This window comes from Triturus cristatus, chromosome 7 (assembly GCF_964204655.1).
Source record: "Triturus cristatus chromosome 7, aTriCri1.1, whole genome shotgun sequence".
NCBI classification, from domain to species: domain Eukaryota; kingdom Metazoa; phylum Chordata; class Amphibia; order Caudata; family Salamandridae; genus Triturus; species Triturus cristatus.
Window position 1 is genome coordinate 553920610 of NC_140590.1, and position 26987 is coordinate 553947596.

The 26987-nt window shown below is 45.4% G+C and overlaps 1 protein-coding gene across 8 annotated transcripts in view; it reads right to left on the reverse strand.

Moving 5' to 3' along the window:
- The window catches only part of TMEM94 (transmembrane protein 94), an 805258-nt gene that overhangs the window by 664633 nt on the left and 113638 nt on the right, over positions 1-26987 (reverse strand). For 6 of the 8 annotated variants that reach the window (XM_085617011.1, XM_085617013.1, XM_085617005.1 and 3 more), the window contains exon 2: positions 25949-26070. In XM_085617011.1, coding sequence (XP_085473137.1) covers positions 25949-26005 — 57 coding nt within the window. In that variant the 5' untranslated portion in view covers positions 26006-26070. The remainder of the gene's footprint in view (positions 1-25948; positions 26071-26987) is intronic. The other 2 variants (XM_085617009.1, XM_085617006.1) reach the window with 1 other exon arrangement.

The following is a 26987-nucleotide window of genomic DNA, read 5'->3' on the forward strand; positions in this document are numbered from 1 at the left end:
GACAGCCGAGCGGCAGTTTACGAGCATGCAGGAGATGCGCGTAGGGTTGGCTTTGGCGGTAGTGCACGAGTGTATGGTGGTAAGTTGGGTTGGGGGTTTGGGTGAGATGGGAGAGGTGGGTGTTCTGCTCGTTCCCAGAATCACAGGGATGCAGGAGATATGGGGGTATGATCAGGGGTCATCGGTTTGGGAAGGTAAGAGTTGCATATATGTCCGTAGTGGCCGAAGGGGAAGAGACCGTTCCTAGCACGATGCGGCTTAGAGGATCTGTTATTAAGGGGAATAGTTTTCCAGAGGTTATGTTGGGAGGGGTGAGTGAGGCATGGGCAGGCGGAGCCATAATGATTGGGGAGAACCTTGTTGTTCAGACCCCTGACGTCTTCTTTGAGTCTCATAAGTTCTGTCTGAACGGTAGAGAGATTCAGTTCCATGTCAGAAAGTGTTAGAGCGATATGGTTGAGAGTTGGCTCGGGCAGTGAGAAGGGGGTGGGGCATGGGGGTTCGATGTTGGCCGGAGACAAGAGCCTAAAGGTGGGAAGGGGGGAGATGCAGCTTGATGGGGTCAGGGGGGAGCTAGTGCAGTTGGACGCTGAGGAGGAGGGGGTCAATAGTGCTGGTAGGGCATGGGGCCGGGGGGGGGGGGGAGATATGTTGGCGAGAGGGGAGGGTGGCGATGAGGGGGTGGAGCTAGTGCTGTTGGACGCTGTGGTGGGGGGGTCACTAATGTTGGTAGGGCGTGGGGCCGGGGGGGGGGGGGGGGGAGAAATGTTCGAGATAGAGGAGAGGGGGAGGTAAGGTTATGGTGTGGGGGAGGAGTGTGGTTCTGTGTTGGAGGTATAGGTGTAATGGGGGGGGGGAGCGGTGGGCAGCACAGGGTGAGGGGTCCAGGACTTAAATTCCTCCGCGTGCGCGGGATGAGTGTAGTTCGTAGTAGGTGTTGTGTGAATAATTATGTTTCAAAAAAAATATAGATATTCATTAGTTCTGCTTAACAAATGTACATACTACTGATGGTGTTTTAACTTGTATATAAGTGAGTGCATAAATAAGTAAATCTTTTATCATAACTATTTATCTACAATTGTTTTACTATTGAATTACATATATATATATATATATATATATATATATAAATAAAATTATATATAGGAGATTTCTATAATCCTGGAATGTCACCGTCTCGGCAAAAATCAGGTACGGACCACAACGTGCTTGGTTGCTTTAAAGTGCATTTATTGCAGAATAATCAGCATAGGATTAGATAAGGCAAGTGCCCAGCATAATAAATATATATATATATATATTCACTGAAAAAACCATAGGTTTCACACACGTTATAGTTAGGAATTAGCATTTAAAAAACCTTAGAAATTCAATGAAAAAAACCAAAGGTTTCACACATGTTATAGTTAGCTGGACATTTCACTCGTAAAAAACCAATGAAATTTCCCCGTTATAGTTAGTTCAGCTAACTATAACTCGCGCGCCCGCAATGCACTACTGATGACGTCACATATTACATCACTCATGACATGGTCACTGACATCACTCATGACATCACTGATGACATCTCAAATGACATCACTGATGACATCACTGATGACATCATCCAGTGAATGTGTGTTTTTCTGAAAATTAAATAGGTTTTATATAAGTATATCTCAAGCTCGATGGAAGATTAAATGGGTATATAAGTGTCTAAATGGATGATTTTTTTTGAAAAATGTATTGTGTAACTGATTGTTAAAATGTATCATAGTGAATACATGGCTTAGTGAGTAATGTTTAAATATGTAAATATCTGTATCAGTCTCTCACTTTGTGTATAAGTGGCTGCATGGGTTGGTGAGTAGCTACATGGGAGTCAATATAGGTTATTAGTTGGTTTTTTGAGTATCAGTGTGAGTGTCTGCATGGTTCGGTGGGGGGTATTACGTAGTGCATAGGTGCATGAATGAGTGACTCACTGTATGTGTTGAAGACAGCATGTGTGCATGACTATATGGGTGGATGAGTATGTGTAAAGGTGTGTTAGTGAGTGAAAGACTGTCTCAATAGTGTCTCCATGAGTAACTACATATGTTTTTAACTGTTATATGTGTCTTTTGGTGTATATAACTGAGTATATGTGAGAGTAAGAGATTGAAAGAGTTCCTGTATGAATAAGTATGTGTTTCTATAAGTGATTGTTTAAAAGACTAAGTATGTGTAAGTTTCTGTAGAAGTAGGTGTGGTGGTGTGTGTATAACTGTATATGCAAGTAAATGGATGTTTGATTCTTTATTAGCATGAGTGACTTTGTGTGTGAGTAACTCTATGGATGAGTGGCGTTGTGTAACAGGATGTACAGGTGTATGAATACATATGATGAGTGACTACATGTATGAGTGACTGTATAGGACTGTTGGTGAATGAGTGGATGTGTATGTGGTTCTTAGAATTACTGAATTGGTTGTTGTAACTGATATTGATATGTTCATTATTTCGAACATTTTAGTTTCATTTTTTTAAATGTGTGTATTAAAGGTTATATTAGGGGAAGAAGAGGTCTGCTACTATTTCACAAGGATGATGTCATCAGTGATGTCATCAGTGATGTCATTTGAGATGTCATCAGTGATGTCATGAGTGATGTCAGTGACCATGTCATGAGTGATGTAATATGTGACGTCATCAGTAGTGCATTGCGGGCGCGCGAGTTATAGTTAGCTGAACTAACTATAACGGGGAAATTTCATTGGTTTTTTACGAGTGAAATGTCCAGCTAACTATAACATGTGTGAAACCTTTGGTTTTTTCATTGAATTTCTAAGGTTTTTTAAATGCTAATTCCTAACTATAACGTGTGTGAAACCTATGGTTTTTTCAGTGAATTTGCAAGGTTTTTTAAATGCTAATCCCTAACTATAACATGTGTGAAACCCATGGTTTTTTCAGTGAATTTGCAAGGTTTTTAAAATGCTAATTTCTAACTATAACGTGTGTGATACCCATGTTTTTTTCAGTGAATTTGTACGGTTTTTTAAATGCAAATTTTTTTTGTCATTTTTTGTAACCCTTTGTATAAATTAATATATGTACTATATCCTGCATTATGGAAAGTTTTTTTTTTTTTTATTTATGCATTTTTTTCCGTGCGCGTACGGTAAGCTGACGGTACGCGCTTCGTACGTCATAAGTACGGTGCGCGTACGTGAGTGACGTACGCGTACACCCGGAAGCAACGTCGCGGGTACGCAGGGGCGTGTAATGCGCATGCGCGATTGTGACATACGCGCTGCGAAAGCGCACCGTAAGCGTCACGTGCGCGCACGGCAGGTCATGTGACTTACAAAGAACACTTTTTATTGGTTGAAATTACTTTCACTTCCAGAAACTTCCCACACCACACCCATTCCCCTCATTACTGCTTGAAAGAACACTTTTCATTGGTTGAAACTACTTTCAGTTCCAGATTCTTCCCACACCACACCCATTCCCCTCATTTCTGCTTGTGATTCTCTAGGAGCAGGAGCTGGATTGACATTGGGATACAATGGCAGAACAGCAGACCTCTTCTGAGAGTGAGGCCAGCAGCACCACCATGATCCAGAGAAGGAGGAAACAAAAGACTTCTTTTGTATGGGAGTATTTCACTTTTCCAGAGGGGGAGAAAAAGGTGAATGCTCCATTGGTCACTTGCAAACTTTGTGGTCGTGTTTTATCAAGAGGAAATCCAAGGAGGAAATACTCCTTTGGAAATCACTCTATGAAGAGACACCTCCAGGACAGACACCCAAGGACCTTTGCTCGATATGCTGAAGAAAACCCTTCAGTAAGTCACCAGAGCCCAGCCTCAGATGCTCAGCCGAGTACATCATCGGCAGCTCAGCTGAGCCTTTCCTCTGATGTGGGAGCATCACCTTCTTCTTTTCCTGTGGACATCAACCCTCGATTTGGGAGGGTTGAAATGAGGTGTACAAGATGTGGTGGTCTTATTGTTTTTGGGGAGATCAGTCTTCCCCTTATTAACAATAAGATAGACCAGCATGTTTGTAGACGCTCATAATACTCCCATTCTTTCTTTCCTCCATCCCTGTATGAACCCAACGGCTCTTATAAGAGCCAACCTTACCTCTCAACTTTTTTTTTATTTTTTTTTACCGTACGCGTACGTTAAGCTTTTTTTTTTTTTTTTTAAAACACTAAAAATCAATTACCACATCTCAAGATCCTTGAGAAATTAATAACTCATTTTTTAAAATCTTTTAGAGATAAAGTGGACCAGACCACAAAGTATGCAAGTGACCAATTGAGCATTCACCTTTTTCTCCCCCTCTGGAAAAGAAAAATACATTATGAATCCACTTTTCAGATTCTGAAGACAGCACATGTCCAAACTGCTTTTTCAGACCACCACCATGTGTAACCTGGGTGGCTGCCTACATCCCAGCAAGGGCAACCAGCCTTAGTGATGCTGAATGTATTTGCATTACTGGCTGAAACCTCAAACCCCACTTGCTTGTAAATACTGTGCATGATTCCACATGGTAAGCAGCTGGGTGTGTGCTAAGAGTCTGCTTCTGCACCAAAAAATGACTCCCCCTTTTTACTACTAATGCAACAATGAAATCACCAGAGCAGTACACAATAAATCTCTGCCTGTAATTCCTATATGCACACAGAGTCATATTTTCACATTAGTCACAAAACGAAATTTCTTTGCCAATTTGAAAGCACACTTACTGCTCTTTTTTTTGACAAGTGATAATCACTTTTACAGACTGACACATTATGAATCCACTTTTCAGATTTTTTTAATTGCACATGTCCAAACTGCTTTTTCAGACCACCACCATGTGTAACCTGGGTGACTGCCTACATTCCAGCAAGGGCAACCAGCCTTAGTGATGCTGAATGTATTTGCATTACTGAGTCCAACCTCAAACCCTTAAACTATTCTTTTTTTATACCAGTACACCTTAATTTATCGTGAAAACATAGTCCATATTATTTTACATGTTCCTCACATTTAAATTTCTCCCAAAACAGAAAATGATAAACACAACTTCAACAAAAGGAATTCCATTTCTATTATTCATTTCTTAATTTACCATATACATCCCCTCTCAAACTCTAAACTCACCTTTAAAATTAGTTAGCTGTGAAAGAAATGTGGCACTCAAACAGCAGATTATCAGAGCCAGGATCTCTTTTCTTTACACCTCTCTCCTATTCTCTTTCTATTGGTTGAAAACCAACCCTTTTCCAAAAGTACCCTTCCCCCAACTTGACTTCTGCCTAGTACCCTTCCCCCAACTTGACTTCTGCCTGCTACCATAGCAACAGCTCATGGAACACTGCTGTGTGGAGTTAGGTCAGAAGTGCGCCAAACAATGTTTCAATTCCACAGAGCAAGAGTGCTTGACTTTTCAAACCTAACAGCAAATCCAAAGTACTGTTCTTTGGTAACACATTTTTCTGTACCAATACAAAACATGCTTCTATTAATTTACACATGCAGCCTAGTTTTTATTCTAGAATGGTATGAAACAGCCAATCATTTCTTTTTTTTATGAAAAAAATATGTATGCCTCCATTTCCAAACTGTCTTTCATTTCATTTTCCCATTCTACTGAATTACACCTCCTGAGTGCATCCAGATCTCCTTGGAAGATGTTCACAGTGTGGATTGTTGGGCACAGCTATGTCTTCTGGAGTGAAAAGTATGCAGAGAAAACAGGTATGGTGAGAGACCTTGCTTTGCCAAATGTAGACATTAAATGGATTGGTCAGAGAGGGTTAAAGTGGCACCAATTGATGCCATTGGTGAAATCCTTCATGCAAATCCAACACCCTGACCTCATAATAGTGCACTGTGGTGGCAATGACCTAGGCACTTTGACTGGGGTAGGTCTGGAAATGCTTATGAAGGACACCTTTGCACAACTGTTTTCACTTTTCCCTAAAACTGCCTTTGTGTTTTCTAACATATGCCAAAGGCAAAAATGGAACTGGTCCAATCATTTCTGTCCGCAGATTGACAAAGCAAGAAAGCACGTCAACAAATCGGTTTCTGCTTTCCTCCGTGACTATGGTATGGGTTCCATTTACCACAACAACTTGCGTTACGACATGCAAGACATTTATAGAGGAGATGGTGTACACTTCAATGATGAAGGGAACAGAGTCTTCCTCTTGAACCTTAGACTCTGCATCGGTACTTACTTGTAGGTACCACTAAAAAATCACTTCATAAACACAAACGGCTCTTTTTAGAGCCCCCTAATATCTAAACACTTAAATCTGAATTTAATTTCTCTTTTTATTTTTTTTTTCTACCGTACGCGTACGGTAAGCTTACCGTAAGCTTACCGTGCGCGTACCCCGCGATTTTTAAAAAAAAAATAATAAATGTTTTCTTTGAACTTTTCTGTCCTTCTTTGACCCCCTTACAAATGTTAGGGGGTCTGTAACTCTCCACCTTGCCCCCTTTTCAAGATATCACTCTTTTTTTTCTGAGTGAAAAACACGAAATGGCGGCCGCCGCTTCCTGGTTTCGACCGATTCGAATGTTTACTAAGATCTAAGGGCCAATCAGAATCGCGCTCGCGCACGCCACCGTACGCGTACGGTAAGCGCACCGTAAGCGCACGGTAAGCTGGCACAGACATATATATTGATTAAAAGGCTATTTTCTCAGATTCTACTGAACAGATTTACACCAAACCAACAAAAGGCACTTCCTTGACCTAGGGACTACCTCTCTGCCAAATTTCAAGTAATTCTGTTCAGCCGTTCGGGCTGTAGCCCTGTCTAAAGGTCCTATGGAAAAATGCATGGGAAAAACGCGTTTTGGGACCCCCCTTTTATCTCAGCCCCCGCTTGACGAATCCCCCCGAGACTTTCAGGGTAGGAGCGGAGCGTAGCGCCCCACCTATTTTGAAAAATTCGCGAGGATTCGTCGACCGGCGCCAAAGTTATTCAAAATAGAATGTTGCGGATTTCCTATGGAAAAGGGGTCCTAACTATAACTACCTACTGGCGACCGCCAGTAGGTAATATATATATATATATATATATATATATATATATATATATATATAGACATATATATATATATATATATATATATATATAGACATATATATATATATATATTCAGTGAAAAAACCATAGGTTTCACACATGTTATAGTTAGCTGGACATTTTACTCGTAAAAAACCAATGAAATTGCCCCGTTATAGTTAGTTCAGCTAACTATAACTCGCGCGCCCGCAATGCACTGCTGATGACGTCACATATTACATCACTCATGACATGGTCAGTGACATCACTCATGACATCACTGATGACATCTCAAATGACATCACTGATGACATCACTGATGACATCACTGATGACATCATCCAGTGAATGTGTGTTTTTCTGAAAATTAAATATGTTTTATATATGTATATCTCAAGGTCGATGGAAGAATAAATGGGTATATAAGTGTCTAAATGGATGATTTGTTTTTGAAAAATTGATTGTGTTACTGACTGATTAAGTGTATCTCTCACTTTGTGTATAAGTGGCTGCATGGGTTGGTGAGTAGCTACATGGGTGTCTATATAGGTTATTAGTTGTTTTTTTGAGTATCAGTCTGAGTGTCTGTATGGTACGGTGGGGGGTATTACGTAGTGCATAGATGCATGAATGAGTGACTCACTGTTTGTATGTGTTGAAGACAGCATGTGTGCAGGACTGTATGGGTGGATGAGTGTGTGTATGGGTGTGTTAGTGAGTGAATGACTGTCTCAATAGTGTCTTCAGGAGTAACTACATATGTTTTAAACTAGTATATGTGACTATTGGTGTATATATGTGAGTATATGTGAGAGGGAGAGATTGAAAGAGTTCCTGTATGAATAAGTATGTGTTTCTATAAGTGATTGTTTAAAAGACTAAGTATGTGTAAGTTTCCGTAGAAGTAAGTATGGTGGTGTGTGTATTACTGTATATGCAAGTAAATGTATGTTTTATTCTTTATTAGCATGAGTGACTATGTGTGTGAGTAACTCTATGGATGAGTGGCATTGTGTAACAGGATGTATAGATGTATGAGTACATATGATGAGTGAGTACATGTATGAGTGACTGTATAGGACTGTTGGTGAATGAGTGGATGTGTATGTGGATCTTAGAATTACTGAAGAGGTTGTTGTAACTGGTATTGGTATGTCCATTGTTTTGAAATTTTTAGTCTCTATTTTTGAATGTGTGTATCAAAGCTTATATTAAGGTGAGAGGAGGTCTGCCACTCTATCACAAGGATGATGTCATCAGTGAGGTCATCAGTGATGTCATTTGAGATGTCATCAGTGATGTCATGAGTGATGTCACTGACCATGTCATGAGTGATGTAATATGTGACGTCATCAGCAGTGCATTGCGGGCGCGCGAGTTATAGTTAGCTGAACTAACTATAACGGGGCAATTTCATTGGTTTTTTACGAGTAAAATGTCCAGCTAACTATAACATGTGTGAAACCTATGGTTTTTTCACTGAATTTCTAAGGTTTTTTAAATGCTAATTCCTAACTATAACGTGTGTGAAACCTATGGTTTTTTCAGTGAATTTCTAAGGTTTTTTAAATGCTAATTCCTAACTATAACGTGTGTGAAACCCATGGTTTTTTCAGTGAATTTGCAAGGTTTTTTAAATGCTAATTCCTAACTATAACGTGTGTGAAACCCATGGTTTTTTCAGTGAATTTGCAAGGTTTTTTAAATGCTATTTTTTTTTTTTATTCTTCATTTTTTTCAAACATATTTTTAATTTAATTTTCTTATCTTTTATAAAGACTATGCTTAAATTTTTAAAATCCTTAAATATTTTTTTATATATATTTTTTAAAATAAACATGTAAAATTTATTTCCAGATTTTTTTTTTTTTTTTTTTTTTTAATAGTACGCGTACCGTAAGCTCACGGTAAGCGTACGGTTTACGCAACGTCCGTAATCTATCTACGCTGCTTGCGCATAGTTACGTACTTTGCGTAGCCGCGCGTACTGCGCGTGGGACGCGTGCGCGCTTACGCAACACGCGCACGTTACGCGGAAGTGCCGGGAAATGACTGTTATGCGCATGCGCGCAAGCGCGTGTCTTTTTTACGCGCACGCGTACTTTTTGCCGTAAGCGCTCCGTAAGCGTACCGTAAGCGTACGGTAGGTCATGTGATCATGAAACACAACTTTTGATTGGTTGAAAGTACTTTCAGTTCTAGAACTCTCCTACACCACACCCATTCCCCTCATTTCTGCTTGTGATCCCTTGGAAGAAGGAGCTGGTTTGTCTTTGGGATACGATGGCAGAACAGCAGAGCCCTTCTGAGAGTGAGGCTAGCACCAGCAGCACTGTCTTGAGGCAGAGAGCGAGGAAAGTAAAGCCTTCTTATGTTTGGGATTATTTTACTTTTCCAGAAGGCCAGCAAAAGGTGAATGCACCCTTAGTTACTTGCAGGCTGTGTCAGCGTGTACTTTCTAGAGGTAATCCTGACAGGAAGTATTCCTTTGGGAATCATACCATGATCAGACACCTCAAGGATGTACACAAAAGGACACATGGTCATCTTTTTGGAGGTAACTCTTCTGAAAGACGAGCCAGTACATCCACAGCAGCTCAGCCTGGACCATCATCTGCAGGGCAGACTCCTTCTTCTGCAGGTCAGGTGAGCCCTTCATCTGTGGGGGGAGAATCTCCTTTTGCTGGCCCTCTGGAAATTAACCCTCGGTTTGCGAGGGTTGAAGTACGGTGCGCCACTTGTCACGATCTAATTACTTATAGGGAGACCAGTATTTCCCTAGTGAACAATAAAATAGATCAGCACACTTGTCGTACCGTCTAATATTCCCAATCTTTCTTTCCTCTGTCCCTGCATGAACACAACGGCTCTTTTAAGAGCCAACCTTATCTTTCATCTTTTTTTACATATGTTTTTAAAAACTTTTTTTTTTTTTTTTTTTACCGTACGCGTACGGTAAGCGTACCTTTTTTATTTTTTTTTAAAAAAAACACTAAAAATCATTTATCACATTACATTGACTTACCATACTCACTCAAAAAAATATTTATTCATTTGTTTTTTTAAAAAATAGTTTTTAAAATGGTTGTAGTTTTCGAAAATTTTCTATATCGATCTGAAAAAAAAGAAAAAAGTATTAATATTTTTATAACAATTTATAATACAGTACACATATTTACATTTTTTTCCAAAAAATATTTTTGCCTCTTTTAACAATTGGAAATCACTTTTACAGACTGACACATTATGAAACCACTATTTTTGATTTATTTAATTGCACGTGTCCAAGCTGTTTTTTTTTCAGACCACCACCATGTGCATTCTCTGTGACTGCCTACACTCCACCAAGGGCAACCAGCCTTAGTGATGCTGAATGTATTTGCATTACAGACTTAAACCTGAAAACCCCACTGGCTTGTAAATACTGTGCATGACTATACACGGCAAGGACATGGGTGTGTGCTAACCCTCTGCTTATTCCCCCAAAAATTCGCTCCCCCTTTCCATCTAATGCAACTGTGAAATCACCAGAGCAAGACGCAATAAATCTCTGCCTATAATTCTTCTATGCACACAGAGTCATATTTTCACATTAGTCCCAAAACGAAATTTCTTTGCCAATTTGAAAGCACACTTACTGCTCTTTTTTTTTTCAGGGGCAAGTGAAAATCACTTTTACAGACTGACACATTATGAAACCACCATGTGTAACTACAACAAAAACAATTCCCATTTCTATTATTCATTTCTTAAGTTACCACATACATCCCCTCTCAAACTGTAAACTCACCTTTAAAATTAGTTAGTTGTGAAAGAAATGTGACACTCAAACAGCAGATTATCAGAGCCAGGATCTCTGTTGTGTTCACCTCTCTCCTCTCAGCAGAACCAGATAATGGCAAACTTTCCCTCTATTTTTCCACACATATACATGTAAGTTTCAAATCTCAGTGCTTCCCCCTTTTTTTCAAATGTAATGACACATTTCTATTGGTTGAAAACCAACCCTTTTCCAAAAGTACCCTGCCCCCAACTTGACTTCTGCCTAGTACCCTTCCCCCAACTTGACTTCTGCCTGCTACCATAGCAACAGCTCATGGAACACTGCTGTGTGCAGTTAGGTCAGAAGTTCGACACACAATGTTTCAATTCCACAGAGCAAGAGTGCTTGACTTTTCAAACCTAACAGCAAATCCATAGTACTGTTCTTTGGTTACACATTTTTTTGTACCAATACAAAACATGCTTCTATTAATTTTCACATACAGCCTAGTTTTTATTCTGGAATGGTATGAAACAGCCAATCAGTTCTTTTTTTTATAAAAAAAAATATGTATGCCTCCATTTCCAAACTGTCTTTCTTTTCATATTGCCATTCTACTGAAAGACACCTCCTGAGTGCATCCAGTTCTCCTTTGAAGATGTTCACAGTGTGGATTGTAGGGCACAGCTATGTCTTCTGGAGTGAAAAGTTTGCAGAGAAAACAGATATGGTGAGAGACCTTGCTTTGCCAAATGTAGACATTAAATGGATTGGTCAGAGAGGGTTAAAGTGGCACCAATTGATGCCATTGGTGAAATCCTTCATTCAAATCCAACACCCTGACCTCATAATAGTGCACTGTGGTGGCAATGACCTAGGCACTTTGACTGGGGTAGGTCTGGAAATGCTTATGAAGGACACCTTTGCACAACTGTTTACACTTTTCCCTAAAACTGCCTTTGTGTTTTCCAACATATGCCAAAGGCAAAAATGGAACTGGTCCAATCATTTCTGTCCTCAGATTGACAAAGCAAGAAAGCACGTCAACAAATCTGTTTCTGCTTTCCTCCGTGACTATGGTATGGGTGCCATTTACCACAACAACTTGCGTTACGACATGCAAGACATTTATAGAGGAGATGGTGTGCACTTCAATGATGAAGGGAACAGAGTCTTCCTCTTGAACCTTAGACTCTGCATCGGTACTTACTTGTAGGTACCACTAAAAAAATGACTCCATAAACACAACAGCTCTTTTTAGAGCTCCCTAATTTCTAAACTCTTAAATCTGCTTTTCATTTATTTATTTTTTTTTTTTTTACCGTACGCTTACCGTAAGCTTACCGTACGCGTACCCCGTGATTTTTTTTAAAATCAATAAATGTTTTTTTTGTACTTTTCTGTCCTTCTTTGACCCCCTTACAATTGTTAGGGGGTCTGTAACTCTCCTCATTGCCCCCTTTCCTTGTTTTCACTCTTTTTTTTCAGAGTGAAATACACAAAATGGCGGCCGCCGCTTCCTGGTTTCGGCCGATTCGAATGTTTACTAAGATCTAAGAGCCAATCAGAATCGCGCTCGCGCACGTCACCGTACGCTTACCGTAAGCGTACGGTAAGCGTACCGTAAGCGGGCTCAGATATATATATTGATTTAAAGGCTATTTTCTCAGAATCTACTGAACAGATTTACACCAAACCTACAAAAGGCACTTCCTTGACCTAGGGACTACCTCTCTGCCAAATTTTGAGTAATTCTGTTCAGCCGTTCGGGCTGTAGCTCGTTCTAAAGGTCCTATGGAAAAATGCATGGGAAAAACGCGTTTTGGGACCCCCCTTTTATCTCAGCCCCCGCTTGACGGATCCCCCCGAGACTTTCAGGGTAGGAGCGGAGCGTAGCGCCCCACCTATTTTGAGAAATTCGCGAGGATTCGTCGACCGGCGCCAAAGTTATTCAAAATAGAATGTTGAGGTTTTCCTATGGAAACGTGGTCCTAACTATAACTACCTACTGGCGACCGCCAGTAGGTAATAGACATATATATATATATATATATATATATATATACATACACACACACACCCCGGGGCAGTGGTGGCCCCCCAACAAATTTTTTTACTGCCCCCGGGACCTGGCCCACCCGGGGGCTTCAATTAAACGAAGCACGGAAGCCCGTGCTACGTTTTTGGTTTTTTTTTTCTCAGCTGGATTCGCGCCCCCAGCGTGAATTTGGTCGTTTTTTTTGTAATGCCTCTTTTCTTGTTTTGCTCGTTTGTTTTACTATTTTCTTGTGCCTAGGTTCTACGAGGAAGAAGGGCTGCCAACATTTCCTGGTTTGAAGTGTTGACAGCCAATTAGAATGCAGCTCGTGATCGGCAGGGTTCGCGGATCCACCGCTGCCATAGATATCAAAACTTTAATTTTTAGATTTTCTCAGCAACTACTGAACGGAGTTACACCATTTAAGATAAAGAGTGCTTTCTGAACAAAGCACTACCTTTTTGCCAAATTTGGTGTAATTCCATTCAGCAGCTCGGGCTGTAGTCATGTCTAAAGTTTCCTATGGGAAATAACATGGAGAAAACACGTTTTGTGACCCCTCTTTTTTCTCGGCCCCCGCTTGGCCAATCACCCCGAAACTTTCAGGATTGAAGCTGACCGGAACGGGCCATAAGTTTTGAAACTTTCGCGACGATTTGTCAACCGGCGCCAAAGTTATTGGGAAAACAAAAAACGAGTTTCCAATGGAAACTAGGTCCTAACTATAACTATCTACTGCCGACCGCCAGTAGATTATATATATATATATATATATATATATATATATATATATATATATTCTCATTCTCTCTCCACCTCTCATTCTCTCTCTCTCATTCTATATCTCTCTCTCTCCCCCCTCTATCATTTATTAATTATTTTCATTTTTTGATTCATTAATTATGACGTGAGACATAATCATGTACATGCATATATTAGCATTGAGATTGTATCATGTGTTACAACGCACTTGAAATGCCCATTCCGGGCTTAATCATGTATGGAAAATGCGAGACTTCGTCTATGGAGGCCATAGATCCACAAATTAAGAGGTGTTTCGAAAAACTAGCCGAAGAACTAATAATGAATTTTCGTTAATTATTTATGAAATTGAACAATAAAATGACTGTATAAATATATATTTAAATATATTTTTTTTTAATCTTCTTAAGCTGGTTAACAAGTGTTAAGATGGCGCCACCTTATAGTATATTCTTTGGAGTTTGTTGTTTATGTTGCTGCCAATGCACCGGAAGTGAAATGTGTATACCAGGATATAATAATGTTGAACTCACAGCACTTTGCACAGTGGAGAAAGGCGCGAAGCCGAAACACGTCCTGTGCTTCATCTCGGTGAAATAAAATAACCGAGTTTCACCTTCGATCGAGTGAGGTCCCTTCATTTTCCTGTCGGGGGTGAAGAGATAGATATATATATATACACACTTTCTTTTATGCATCTATATACCTCCCATGTACTTATGGATCTATATATTTATTATATATATTTATTACTTTTCTTCTAATTCAGCATATCCAATGCACTTCCCTATTTCTCACCATATACCGCTCTCAATATATTCTCTATCTCAACTCTGACTCATCTCAAACCTCTTTCTACTACTCTTTCCAATGCACTACCCTATTTCTCATCTTATACCTCTATCAATATATCTTCTAACACCTCCACTCTCTCATTCATCCCAAACCCCATACCAGTACTACGTTCCCCAAAATAACCTTTTCTACTCTCCCATACTCTACCCCTCCTTGCATCCTCTCGTACCTCTTTTACTATTCTGATCCCCAAAATAAGCCTTTCTAAACCCTTCCATCTGCTGACTCTCCCCCCTCCACCTGCCTTTTACTCATCCCAAACACCCTCCTACTGCTATGAGCTCCAAAACAAACAAAAAATATGATTTCTAAATCCTTCCCTCTTCTATCCCTCCACTTTCCTTTTCATTCCAAATAACAGACTAACATGTACACCATTCTAATTAATTTCATATTTCACTATACTAATTCACCACTAATCCTTTATGGGTTCCGGAGTAGCGTGCTACTCGCTGAAAAAGCGTTTTGACGCCTCGTCAGGTGTAGTAAGCTCTATATAAATGAAATTACAATACAATACTATCCTATACCTAGCTCAGCTTAAGCCTACCCATCATGGGTGAAATTTGTTTTTTAGAACACTTAGGTGGCCTAGAGGGGAGTGAAGAGAGAGCACCTATGACAATGGGAAAAGCTGCCATCATTTGGGTCTGACTTGCGGCAGGCAGTTCTTCCCTCCAAAGATAGGCGTCGGAGGCACAGAGGAAGGGCCAAGTCTGCTTCTGGGTGAGTCAAAAAATGGAAATTAGTTCGCTCCAGAGACTGGGAACCCGGGTCTGGCCCAAACCCAGGACGGGGTGCCTCAAGGAGCTGGGGTAGCCCGCTCCTAACAAACTAACCCATATTGGTTTTAGACTTGCTAGACCCAGTGGCAGTCTCTCTTGGATGGGGACACCTGACTTGATGCAGCTAGGGTCAGAGGCAGACAGCCTCCCCTGCAGTGGTGGCTGCTCCTGGGAAGCAGTAGTGGGCTGGGGGGAGGGGTGATTTAAAAAACAAACAACAAATAAAGATCACTTCCCTGCCTGCCAGCCAGCCGGCTGGCTGGCTGGCCGTCACCACTTCTTCTCCGTGTTCTCCATCCTCTTCCTGGCTTCTGTGCGAACAGGAAGCACCTCAGGCTCTCCTAAGCCAATCCAAACACTACAATGCAGCTCTGTGATTGGTCTGAGCGCCGACAGGGAATGGGAGCCTGGGAATGTTTTCCAACCAGGCTGTAATACAGCTTGGGTGGAGAACATGCAAAGTGTGCATGACTCTTTGGCTGGCAGTTACGTTATAAGCACTTAGAGAGTGCCACCACTACTCCCTCGTGAGCTGTCCAGCCCAGCCTCGCAAAACTGCTCGAGCACTGAAAAATAAAATGATAATAACCTCACGTTATCATTTTAATTTTCCTTTTTGTAGTGCTGAAAGGCAGTAGGGTGACACTCCTCCGCCTTGGCAGAGGAGCTGCCCCTGCTCCCCTGGCCACAGCATCATGCTGTTGAATGGCAATTTACTGGCTATGTTCCTTGAATCGCACTAATAGTACAGTCTGTGCTCGAGGTGAGAGGCTGTTATCCCCTACAAGGGGGGGGGGGGGGGGGTTCCACCTTAACCTGGATTTCTCCACCTCAATAGTTATTGGATGTTAAGTAACAGGGCGATTAATACTTGAAGTGTAAAATTAGGTGTTGGTGGGATGTGTTTGTTGGATGTACCTGCTTACAAAGGCTTAATTTGTGCTGTTTTGGTTCACATTGCCTAGTAATATGTCTTCTCCTCTGCTTCATACTACACCCATCATGACAAATACATGCCTAGACAAACAATACTGCATCCTGTCTTATAAAGTTAATGGACTCAAGAATAAGTTTAAGAGGAGGGTGGTTCTAAACTATGCCAAAAACAGACCCCAGATGTTCTCCTGATACTAGAGACTCACCTAATGGTTAGTAACTGCAACTTTCTGGTTCGCTATGGACACACTAGAGTCTTTCACGTTGGGTACACTAGTGAGGTGAGGGAAGTTGTCATCCAGCTACCGCTGCTCCTGCCTGATGTACACAGACCCACTAGGTAGATATATAATGATTAAGAGTTCCCTAGAGGGACAAACCTGGTATATTGCAAGCTTTCACATCCCCACCACTTTGACAGAGAACTCCTTCAAGACCCTCCTGAACGTCTTGTGCAGGCACCAGCAGGCACAATGTTACTTGGCAGAGACTTTAATGCAGAGCTGGATCCTATGCTTGATGTGTTCAGTAGCAGGGCAATGATCAGATCAACTTTCCGTGCAAATTGGGAAAGTTCACTGTGGTTTTGTGATGTTTGGAGAAAATGGCATCCAAACAAGCAACATGCATTTTTCTCACACTCCTACTCTTCTTTCTCACCTTTAGATTATTTTCTTATACCGCCTGCAGATGTGGCAGAAGTTCAGGAGGTGAGGAGGTGAGGGTGCTCTCAAGAGGTTTGTCCAATCCCTACACAGTAGAACTACACATTAGGAGTAGTCCCGCAGGAACACGGGGGCTTTGCATTTTAACGGCAGGTGGATAACTGATGATAGCTTCTCTAATAGGTTGAGGGATGAGGTAACCTTCTACTTTGATAATATTGTTGGCTTGGCAGCAATAGTTTGGGAAGCCTTTATGACAGTCGCTCGTAGCTGGATTGAGGCAACAATTACAGGGGAAAGAGATCAGGAGATGGATGCCCTTAAGGTGGAAATATTTGATCTCGACCAATGTACCTCCCAGTCTCAGGATGACTCAATCCTTAGACAACTTGTGGCAGTCTCAGTGGTCCTTCATCAGCACCAGTTGAAGACTGCTATGCTCTTGTGGGAAGCCACTAAACACTAGATCTATGAAATGAGAGATAAAGCGGGTAAACTGTTCTGGCTGGTGATGCAAGCGCTCAAAGCTCGAATAATCGAGCACATCCATCACAACAACAGGGAAGGGATTTAGTTTGTGATGGCAGTCCAATTGCAGTTGCTTTCGCAACATACTATAGCCATCTCTACGAGCAGCCGATTCGCCCACTCGCCGCCCACCAAACAAGTAAGGTCGTGCCCAAAAGCTGCGGATTTGATAACAAGCAAATCAGATTAAAAGCAGAGATGGGAATTTAATGCTCTAATCTCGGTAGAGGAAGTACAGGAGGTTACTATGTCTATGAGGAATGGGAGAACTCCTTGTCCCAATAGAGAAATACTGCTTGACAGTGGCTCTTCATCTCCTGGCAATCTATCAGGATGAGAGGAAGTGCGGGGTACTCTCTAGTGACACCGTGGTGCAACGATAGTGGTTATCCCCAACACTTGAAAAAGCCCGAGTGAATGCCCCTCCTACCGCTTGATCTCACTGAGATCGAGCGGTAGGAGGGGCATTTGAAAACAAAATCCTTGCCAACATTTTGGCTAATAGGCTAGTAAGGTTACTACGAATTCTTTTCCACGTAGATTTGAACAGCTTTATGCTGAATCACAGGGCCCGTCACTCCATTAGCAATTTGCAAGTAGCCCTTGCTACAGCGGCTGAGCTCCCCATAACCCTAATCCTTACTGACTTTAAAAAGGAATTTGATTCAGAACATTGGCCTTCAATACTCCAAAGGCTGCAGAAAATCAATTTTGGTCCACTGTTCCCAAAATATATCCAAACCTTAAACAATGATCCCTTGGCGCAAGTAAGGGTTATTAGGGTGCTAGGATACCATGGGGATCCGCAAGTACACGATGGCGGCAGCATGGGATGCAACTCTCCTAGAGCATGTTGAATATGTCAAGATAATGATACTTCTTGAGACAAACATAGGAAGTGGCCAATTGCCACAAAAACACATGATGTTTTTTCTTTTTTCTTGTCAGTACAAGTTTTCAACTTACTTGGTCAAAGTCACAATATGTTAGCAATGTCTGGCGTCATCCTGATTTTCTAGCCTAGCCGGCAGTAAGTCAATCCAATGATCATGTTAAATAAACATTTGCAGAGATCCAAAGCAATGCTGGGACCTAAACATTGCCCCACTACTGAATGAAGTTAAGAACGAATTGGCAGCCAGTGAGAATATACTCCCATCTATAATGGGCAAGGGGGCCCTTTTCTGCGATCCCTATACATGCTTCAAAATTACCCATGCTCCATTCCTGTGAGCCTTGTTTCAGACATAAATACCCTCCTTAAGGATATTTCTTTGGGCGGGTACTCAGCCACAAGTCTCACTCTCAAAATGCATAGATGCACCATAACATTGGGATCTTGGTGTCTAGGATGACCACCCTTACTACTGTGCATTTGGGTCTTCAAAAACTGCCATGACACAATGCAAAGGCGAGACACAGATCTTCTCCAATCCTGGGATCTTAAGGTAGTTCTGTGTGGCTCCTCTGTCTCCAGAGTATGCCTGAGTGGGCCAGGACCCCACTCACTTGCTGGCAGACAGCCTTGAAGTACATCCAATGGTTTAAAAGAATCACATGGGAAACCTCTCAGTGGCAGAGCACCTGGCTCTCTTATCTATCATTCCTGGCAAGCTTTAAGGCATGGGATTAGATTGCTTTCTAAAGTAAGGGATGCATGGACAGGTAGCCACATTAAATCACATCCTCAAGCAACTGAGGAGTATGCCCTGCATAGGTTTGAATTCTATCGCTAATCTCAGCTCCACCATGAACTCCAGCAACACCACCGGGAACCTAAGATCACAATGACACCGCTTAACAAAATAATAACCCGTAGAGATAGAGCCCTGGTGGCTAATTCCCCGGATTCCCTGAGACACCGGAGGTGTAGGTAGCAAGGGAATGTGTGTGTCCTTGAGGATTAAGAGTTTTCTGAGGCCAAGATGGTTGTGAGATGTCTTGCCATTTCCCCCAAATTGAGGTTAATACAGTTTAAATACTTCAACAAAACATACTATGACGAGGAGGAGCCTAGCGCGCAACCAAGATGGCCGCGTAGGTGCGAGGCTCCCGAGGACCTCCGTGACCTCCTGCATAAATCCTGACCATATCCTGTCCTAGACGAGGGGACTGAGTTCGTGAGACCGAGCTGAGGTGCCACCCGTTTTCTGTTTCCAAATCGGACCTCGGACACCGGCGGGAGCATCGATTGAGGTTTGCGGCCTTCTCCACGCCGGCCCCCCGGATTGGAGTTGTGGGGCGATCCGGAGACAAAGTGAACAACAGCGGCGGGCGAGGCTGGGCGATTCGCGTACCCCGCACTTTCACTTTCGCTTTCGCGCCCTCCTTGCTGCCAAGCGCGGTAGGGTCGCGAGGCGGCGTGCGGTGGTGTGGCTTCATCGGGGTGCCCTGCCGGCCGCCAGCTGTGATCCGCCCTTCGGAGCCGTGGTCGCCCTCCCCCGGAGCCCGTGAGCTGGTTTGTCAGCCCCTTTCAAGGAGATTGGCACGATTTGGGGACTGGAGCCATGTCCACGAAACAAGATGGCGACCGGGCAAAGGTGAAATCGACCCGCCGTGGCGCAGCCCCTCAGTCTAACAGCATGGACCGCTACACCCTCCAGAAGGGATCTCCAGAGGCGCCGCGTAGGTCCCCTGTTGGCCCGACTGATGCTCCTGCTCTGCCCGCGGATCTGACCCTCCGGGACGTCATGGGCGCCATCGCCGAGATGAAGGCCTCAGTGGACCAGCGCTTTGACACTCTGGCGCAAAAGATTGACTCGGTCCTCGTGGATGTGGGCCTGGTGAGGGCCGATCTGTCCAAGACGAATGACCGGGTCGACTCTTTGGCCCACACCACCTCGGGCCTCACAACGGACGTGGCGGCCCTCCAAAAGGAGGTGCGCCGACTGGGCCAGGCGAGCGCCCTGATGGATCGTCGACTGGAAGATTCCGAGGGTCGGGCCCGGAGGAACAATGTTCGCATTGTCGGGGTGCCGGAGGGACACGAGGAGGAGGCGGCGGATCTGTTTGTGGAGGACCTGATCCTCACCCGTCTCCAGCCCCGGGGGCTGAGTAAACTCTTCGCAGTGGAACGTGCCCACAGGGTCCCCGGTGGGAGACCTAAGATCGGAGCCCCTCCGAGGCCTCTCATTGCCCGAATCTTCAACTTTCGGGACAGAGACGCTATCCTGCAGACTTCTAGGCAACAAGGACCGGTCAGACTCGACAATATGGACGTAAACTTCTATCCTGATTTTACTCCGGCGGTCCAGAAGCAGAGACTGAGTTTTCTCGGAGTCAAACGTCGCCTACGGGACCTGAACCTCAAGTATGCGATGCTTTTTCCAGCGAAGTTGAGGGTAGAGGTGGATGGCCGCACGCACTTTTTTGATCGTCCCGAGGCGGCCGGGGACTGGTTGGACACTTTGCCCGGGGATCGGGCCGGGGGGGTGGGGGGGGCGCGGTTGGTGGGGAGGGCTTGCCGGATCAGGACTGAGGGACTAATAGTAGGCCTTGCTCTGGATAACATTATTGTCATCATTGACTGATTGTGTAAGTTCCCCTCCCGTGGAGGTCGTACGGGGTCTCTTGGGGGCTTTCCCTCCTCCTCTGGGGGACTAGTTAGTGTTTTCATCTATGGGGCGACAGGCACACTGCACTTTGGGGGGGGCTGTTTGGGCTCATGCAGGGGTGCAGGGAGGGGGGAGTTATGTTGGGACGGGTGGGTTGGGGTGGGGTGTTGTTCGTTTTTACCGCAAGGCAAACCCTTTACTGTATTGGTGTTTTTGAGGTGCTCTCGGGGGGACGAATGATGGCTTCTGTATGTGATGGGGGGTAGGGACTTGACTTTGTTGTCTTGGAACGTTAATGGACTGGGGGATAGGATTAAGCGAGGTGTGGTCCTGCAGTATCTGAAACGAATTTCGCCAGATGTGGTCTTTCTGCAGGAGACACACCTTATTGGTAATTCCTTTTGTGCCATGAATCGGCGTGGCTATCGTTTGGTGGCCCACTCGGGCTTCACGTCTGGCTCGCGGGGGGTGGGCATCATGGTTAAGAACTCGCTCCCGCTGGAAATAGATGAGGTGCGCCATGATGAGAGGGGACGCTACACTGCCTTGGTGGGGAGAATGGAGGGCAAAGTGGTTGTCTTTGTTTCAGTGTATGTCCCACCGGGGCTACAGTCTACCACTTTTGCGGACCTGGGGCGCCTCCTCCTTGACCTTCCGGGTGGGCTTCTGGTGGTTGGGGGGGATTTCAATGCGGTGGTTTCTGGGACTATGGATCGTCACCCCCCTAGGGACCTCCCCCGGGCGCAGGCGTGGCTGTCCGGCCTCTTAGATACATTGGGATTGGTGGACTGCTGGTGCTTAAAACATCCCACGCAGCTGCAATACACCTTCCATTCGGGTGCCCATGGTAGCCTCTCGCGGCTTGATCATATCCTTGTCCCTGCGGCCTATGCTGGGAGGGTGGGAGAGGTGCGCCATCTGGCGCGGGGTATTTCAGATCACTCCCCGCTCCTGTTGCACTTTGGTGTCCTCCCGAGGGGGGCGGGCAGGGTAGCTCCAATCAATGCCTGGTACCTGCGCGACCCCACCATTCGTGCTGACCTGATTAAATCCTTGCAGCGGTATTTTGAGGAGAATGTGGGGTCTGTCCCTTCGGCTATCTCCCTTTGGGAGGCCTTCAAGACAGTCATTAGGGGGGAGGCCCTCTCCTTCATATCCCATGCCCGGAGGCGCGAGCAGGAGGAGGTGACCCGAGTGGAGGCCGAAATTACTGAATTAGAGGGTGATTTGGGGAGTGGGGTGACGGATGCTGCACTGCATGTTCTACACCTTAAGCAAGCGGCCTATAGGGCCCTCGTCACGGAGGCAGCCAGGGGCCTCAGTAGAGAGCAACAGGGGCGACTGTATGATGTGGGTGATAAGGCTGGTAAATTGATTGCGTGGTTGGATAAAAAGGAGAGAGCGAGTCGTGTGGTCCCGCTGATTGAGAGGATGGATGGTGTACGTGTCACCGAGCCAGAAGACATTGTCTCTTGCTTCGCGGATTATTTCCGCGAGGTGTATTCCCCGGTCTCTCCCTGCTCGGAGGCGGATTCCCATGCCCTGCTTCGAGATATCGCGCTGCCCTCCCTTTCGGTGGAGGACAGGGAGTCGTTGGATGCTGCTCCTACCTCGGACGAAATTGCCCTCGCTATACGCTCGGTCGCATCTGGCAAGGCCATGGGCCCGAACGGCATCCCTATCGAGTTGTATAAGCTGCGACCGGACGTACTGGCACCCCACCTCCGCGCGATGTTCCTGGCGGCCCACTCGCGGGGCTCCCTCCCGCCGGACCAACGTCTGGCTACAATCGTGGTGATCCACAAGGAGGGGAAACCCCGAGACCGGGTTACCTCCTATCGGCCTATCTCGCTCTTGAATGCGGAGCCCAAAATCCTTGCCAAGGTGCTCGCCAACCGGCTGGTCAGCGTGGTAGGCGATTTGGTCCACCAAGACCAGTCTGGCTTTATCCCCCATCGCAACACGGCCCTCAATCTGCAGCGCTTGCACGGGGTGCTCGCGCGTGTTCCGTTTGTGCGGGAGCCGGCCATCTTGGCGTCCTTAGACGCCACCATGGCGTTTGACACGCTCGAATGGCCATACATTTGGGCGATGCTGGCGAAATTTGGATTTGGACCGGGATTCATCAGCTGGGTCAAATTGTTGTACTCGGGCCCGTTAGCGCAGGTGGTAGTGAATGGGCGAGTCTCGGCCCCATTCGCGCTGGGACGGGGCACGCGACAGGGTTGCCCCTTGTCGCCGCTCCTGTTTGCATTGGCCTTGGAACCCCTGGCGGAGTGGCTGCGGTGGCACCCTTCCATCCGTGGTCTCCGTTGGACCCCCGAGTATGAGGACCGCGTGTCCCTCTACGCTGACGATATCCTTTTGTACCTAGCCTCCCCGCGCAAATCACTGATTGTCCTGGTTGATGTCCTGCGCTCCTTTGGCCGTAACTCAGGCCTTGTCATAAACTGGGCTAAATCATGTGTCTATGTGCTTTCCGGGGAGGCTCCCGTCCTCCCGCGGGGATGTCCGATCCAGATTGCCTCGCAGGGGTTTCGGTACCTGGGTGTCTTTATCACGCTGGACCCGGAGGCCCGCTACGAGCGAAACTTGCTTCCCCCCCTCCAGCGCTTGAAGGAGGACGTCGCGCGCTGGCGGCGCCTGCCGCTTTCGCCACTCGGCCGGGCGGCATTGTTTAAGATGATGTCGTTGCCGCGCTTCCTGTACGCTCTCCAGAACACTATGGACCTAGTCTCGGCGCGCTACTTCCGTGAGGTGGAGAGTTTACAGCGCCGCCTGTTCTGGGACGGGAGGCCGCGTATAGCCCTGGCGAAGTTGACGCTCCCGTGGTATGACGGGGGGATTGCCCTCCCGGACATTAAGCGGTATTACTGGGCCTCCCAGCTAGCTGCAATTAATCACGGCCTCTATGGGCCCGCCTTGAACCCGGCATTTGAAATGGACAAGATGCTCCTGCCCGGTGGCGACTACAATCGAGCACTCTACTCTGGCGCGCCGGATCCCCGCTTGACGGGGCCCACGCGTGTCATGGTGCGGGTGTGGCACGCGGCCAATGCAGCTATGGGGTGGAAGGACCGTTTGACCCGGGCGTCGCCGTTGTATGCGCCTCAGCGGTTGGGCTCCCAGTGGAACTCGAAGGGCTTCGAAAAGTGGGACACGATTGGCATCAGTAAAGTGGGGGACCTCTGGACGAGAGGGGGATTTAAAACATTCGAGACGCTGCAGACGGAGTTTCAGCTGCAGGGCAGTGAATACTTTCGGTACTTGCAGGTCCGTCATGCGCTGAGCTCCGTCTTCCCAGACGTCGCCTCCATCCCGGAGTCTTCCCCCCTGGAGGATAGAGTGCTGGATGGCCACGTTCCGGATAGCACGATCTCCCTCATTTACAAAAAACTGATTAATGACCGCTCGGGCCTGCTGACCGGCCTCCGCGAGGCTTAGGTTGCCGACGGGCTGGAGTTGGACGACGAGGACTGGATTTCCGCGGTGGCCTCTCCTAAGGAGGTGGCCATACCGGCTCGCCTTCGTTTCGTCCAGCTTAAGATACTCCACCGGGTTTACATGACGGGGCCAAGGCTTCTGCGTATGGGTTATGCTGAGGATGGGTTGTGTAAGCGTGGGTGTGGTGCTTTGGCGACTTTTTTGCATATTTTGTGGGAATGCCCGAAGGTGGAGCGATTCTGGCGTGGTGTGCATGAGGTCCTGCGTCTGGTTACGCATGTCGCGCTGTTGCCTGAAGCGAGGAGATGCTTGCTGAATGTGTGGGAACCAACTGATTACTCGGTTCCGCAGACGCGATGGGTGACTCTGGGATATATGATAGCTAAGCGTGACATCGCTCAACTGTGGGGATCCCAGCGGTGTCGGCCTGGAAAGAACATATGGATTGGTGCATGTTCCGAGAAAAGGTGGTGTATGTGGCGAGGGGCAAGCCTGGGGCGTGGGTGAAAATATGGGGCCCCTGGAACGCCTACCGCGGGGGTATCTGCGAGCCACCGTTGCTGCCTGCTGCCTCACCGGCTCCGTCCCCCTAGTTGACCCCCTCCCCCAGCCCCGGGCACAGAGTTCCCCCAGTCCTGGACTTGTTTCCCTTCCCCCTCTTTAGATTCCCATGGATGGTTGGGGTCCCTCATTTGAGGAGCACGTGTGGTTACCTTTGATTGCGGGTTGCCTTGCGGGTGTGGTTTTTCTATGTTGTTGTGTTTGTATAAAATGAAACCGTATTGTGGGCTTAGAGTCATGTGGCCCACGTCGTTGATGCCTCCTGATTTACTTCTCTGCAACGCCAAGTGCCCTTTTGTAAGTTTGTCAGGTGCTCCTGTCACTCTAGCGGCCGGCCGGAAGGTTGTAGGCCCATACTTGTATATACTTGAGATTGCAATAAACGGTTTCAAAAAAAAAAAAAAAAACATACTATGACGCTACTAAACTCTGGAACATAAGGAAGGGCCCTTGAGGCCCACACTGACAGAACAAAATTGTGTCACATGATCTCCTCTTGACTGGCGATTAGTCTCTACTGGTCTAAAATATACTAAGTATACTATGTGAAACCAATGGTGTCTACCAGGAATTCTGTTACTTTGCCATGGATTATAGTCACTAGAGATCTTGATCTATGGGAACAAGTGGAGACCAAGGTGTAGGTCAAGAACCGCTTGGTTAAAAAGGCCTCGGGGTTTTCAGCTCCCTAAACCCAACCGGACAGTATCTAACTGTAGCCACACTCCCCAGTTTATGACCATTTCCCCAACATTATAAGCAGGATAACTTTTCTATAAGTAACCTTAGAAACCTGTGTGTAAATCCTAGGTCTGCAAGGTCCATGTAAATACAAGCCTCTACTACATGGGCTAATTCCAATGAATCTGTTCAATATGTGCAATCAGAGCAATTGTTTTGCAGTTACAATCCTCATCCATGTCCAGAGATGTGTAAAAGTCCATTCATATCGTGCTCCCATGCATTCTCAAAGTTAAAGTTCATGCTCAGTGTACTAGAATGTTTCCTACCTGGTTCTTCTCCGGTGGCTCCATGCTCACGTCTAGCTGTAAGCAGGGTCCAGACATCCCACTGGCCCTTTCGGTTGGCAGACCTTCTCAACATCAACCAGCCTCAGTCACAGCAACACTGCCTGGGGGATACAGGAAAGTACATAAGAAATATTTCTGGGTGCAGAGTAGATATGCACCATCAAGAATATAAATGTGTGTAATGTAGGACTTCACTCTGTCAACAAAAGCATCAGAAAAGTGAACAAATATAGCTACAGGTAACATAGCCGCTCCTAATGAAAGGAAGCGTAAGTTGAAGCCACAAACAAAAATACAAATCTCAGACAGAAGTATGGAATCATAGACACCAACATGGAGCAACATTAGCACATTTAACAACATCCACCCACACAAGCACTAAATTGCAGTCAGTCACCACACACCAAATAAAAACCATCCGTTTCATACAAAGATCGAGAACCCCAATTAGGATCACTAGGGTTATGAGATGTAGCACCTTAAGATGGAAAAGAAAAGAGAGATCTTGTACTATTCACGTTTATGATCAGGTAGCTTGCAGACTAGAATGCATGCTGAGGCCCCCTTGGGGTTGCTTTACAATGATGTCACCAAGCACTGACCCCCAAACAGAACAGGTGATCTTTTTAAGGTCATCCCTTAAGCTCAAAAGAACCAGCTTCACTTTATGTACTATTGGAACTTTTCTTAACTTGATGTGACCTTAAAAATGTCAGGAGACACATCTAATGGGAAACAAGATGCACAAATTAGACAGGAGGGGGCAACTCTTCACGGCAACATATTCATCCTATGCACGTAGCCATATGGGAGGCTCCTGGGGTTCTGCATCGTCATACCGACAGTGAAGCGGATGTGGGGGATGTTGTCTATTGCTCCAGGGTAAACTCGACGGGGAGGACATCACCATTCTGAACAGATCTGCCCAAACAATGATGACGCTCATTTTTTGACAATATGCAGTCCTTGTTGGAGGGAAGTGTTGGGGCCCCCACATAATCTGAGCGGGGGACTTGAA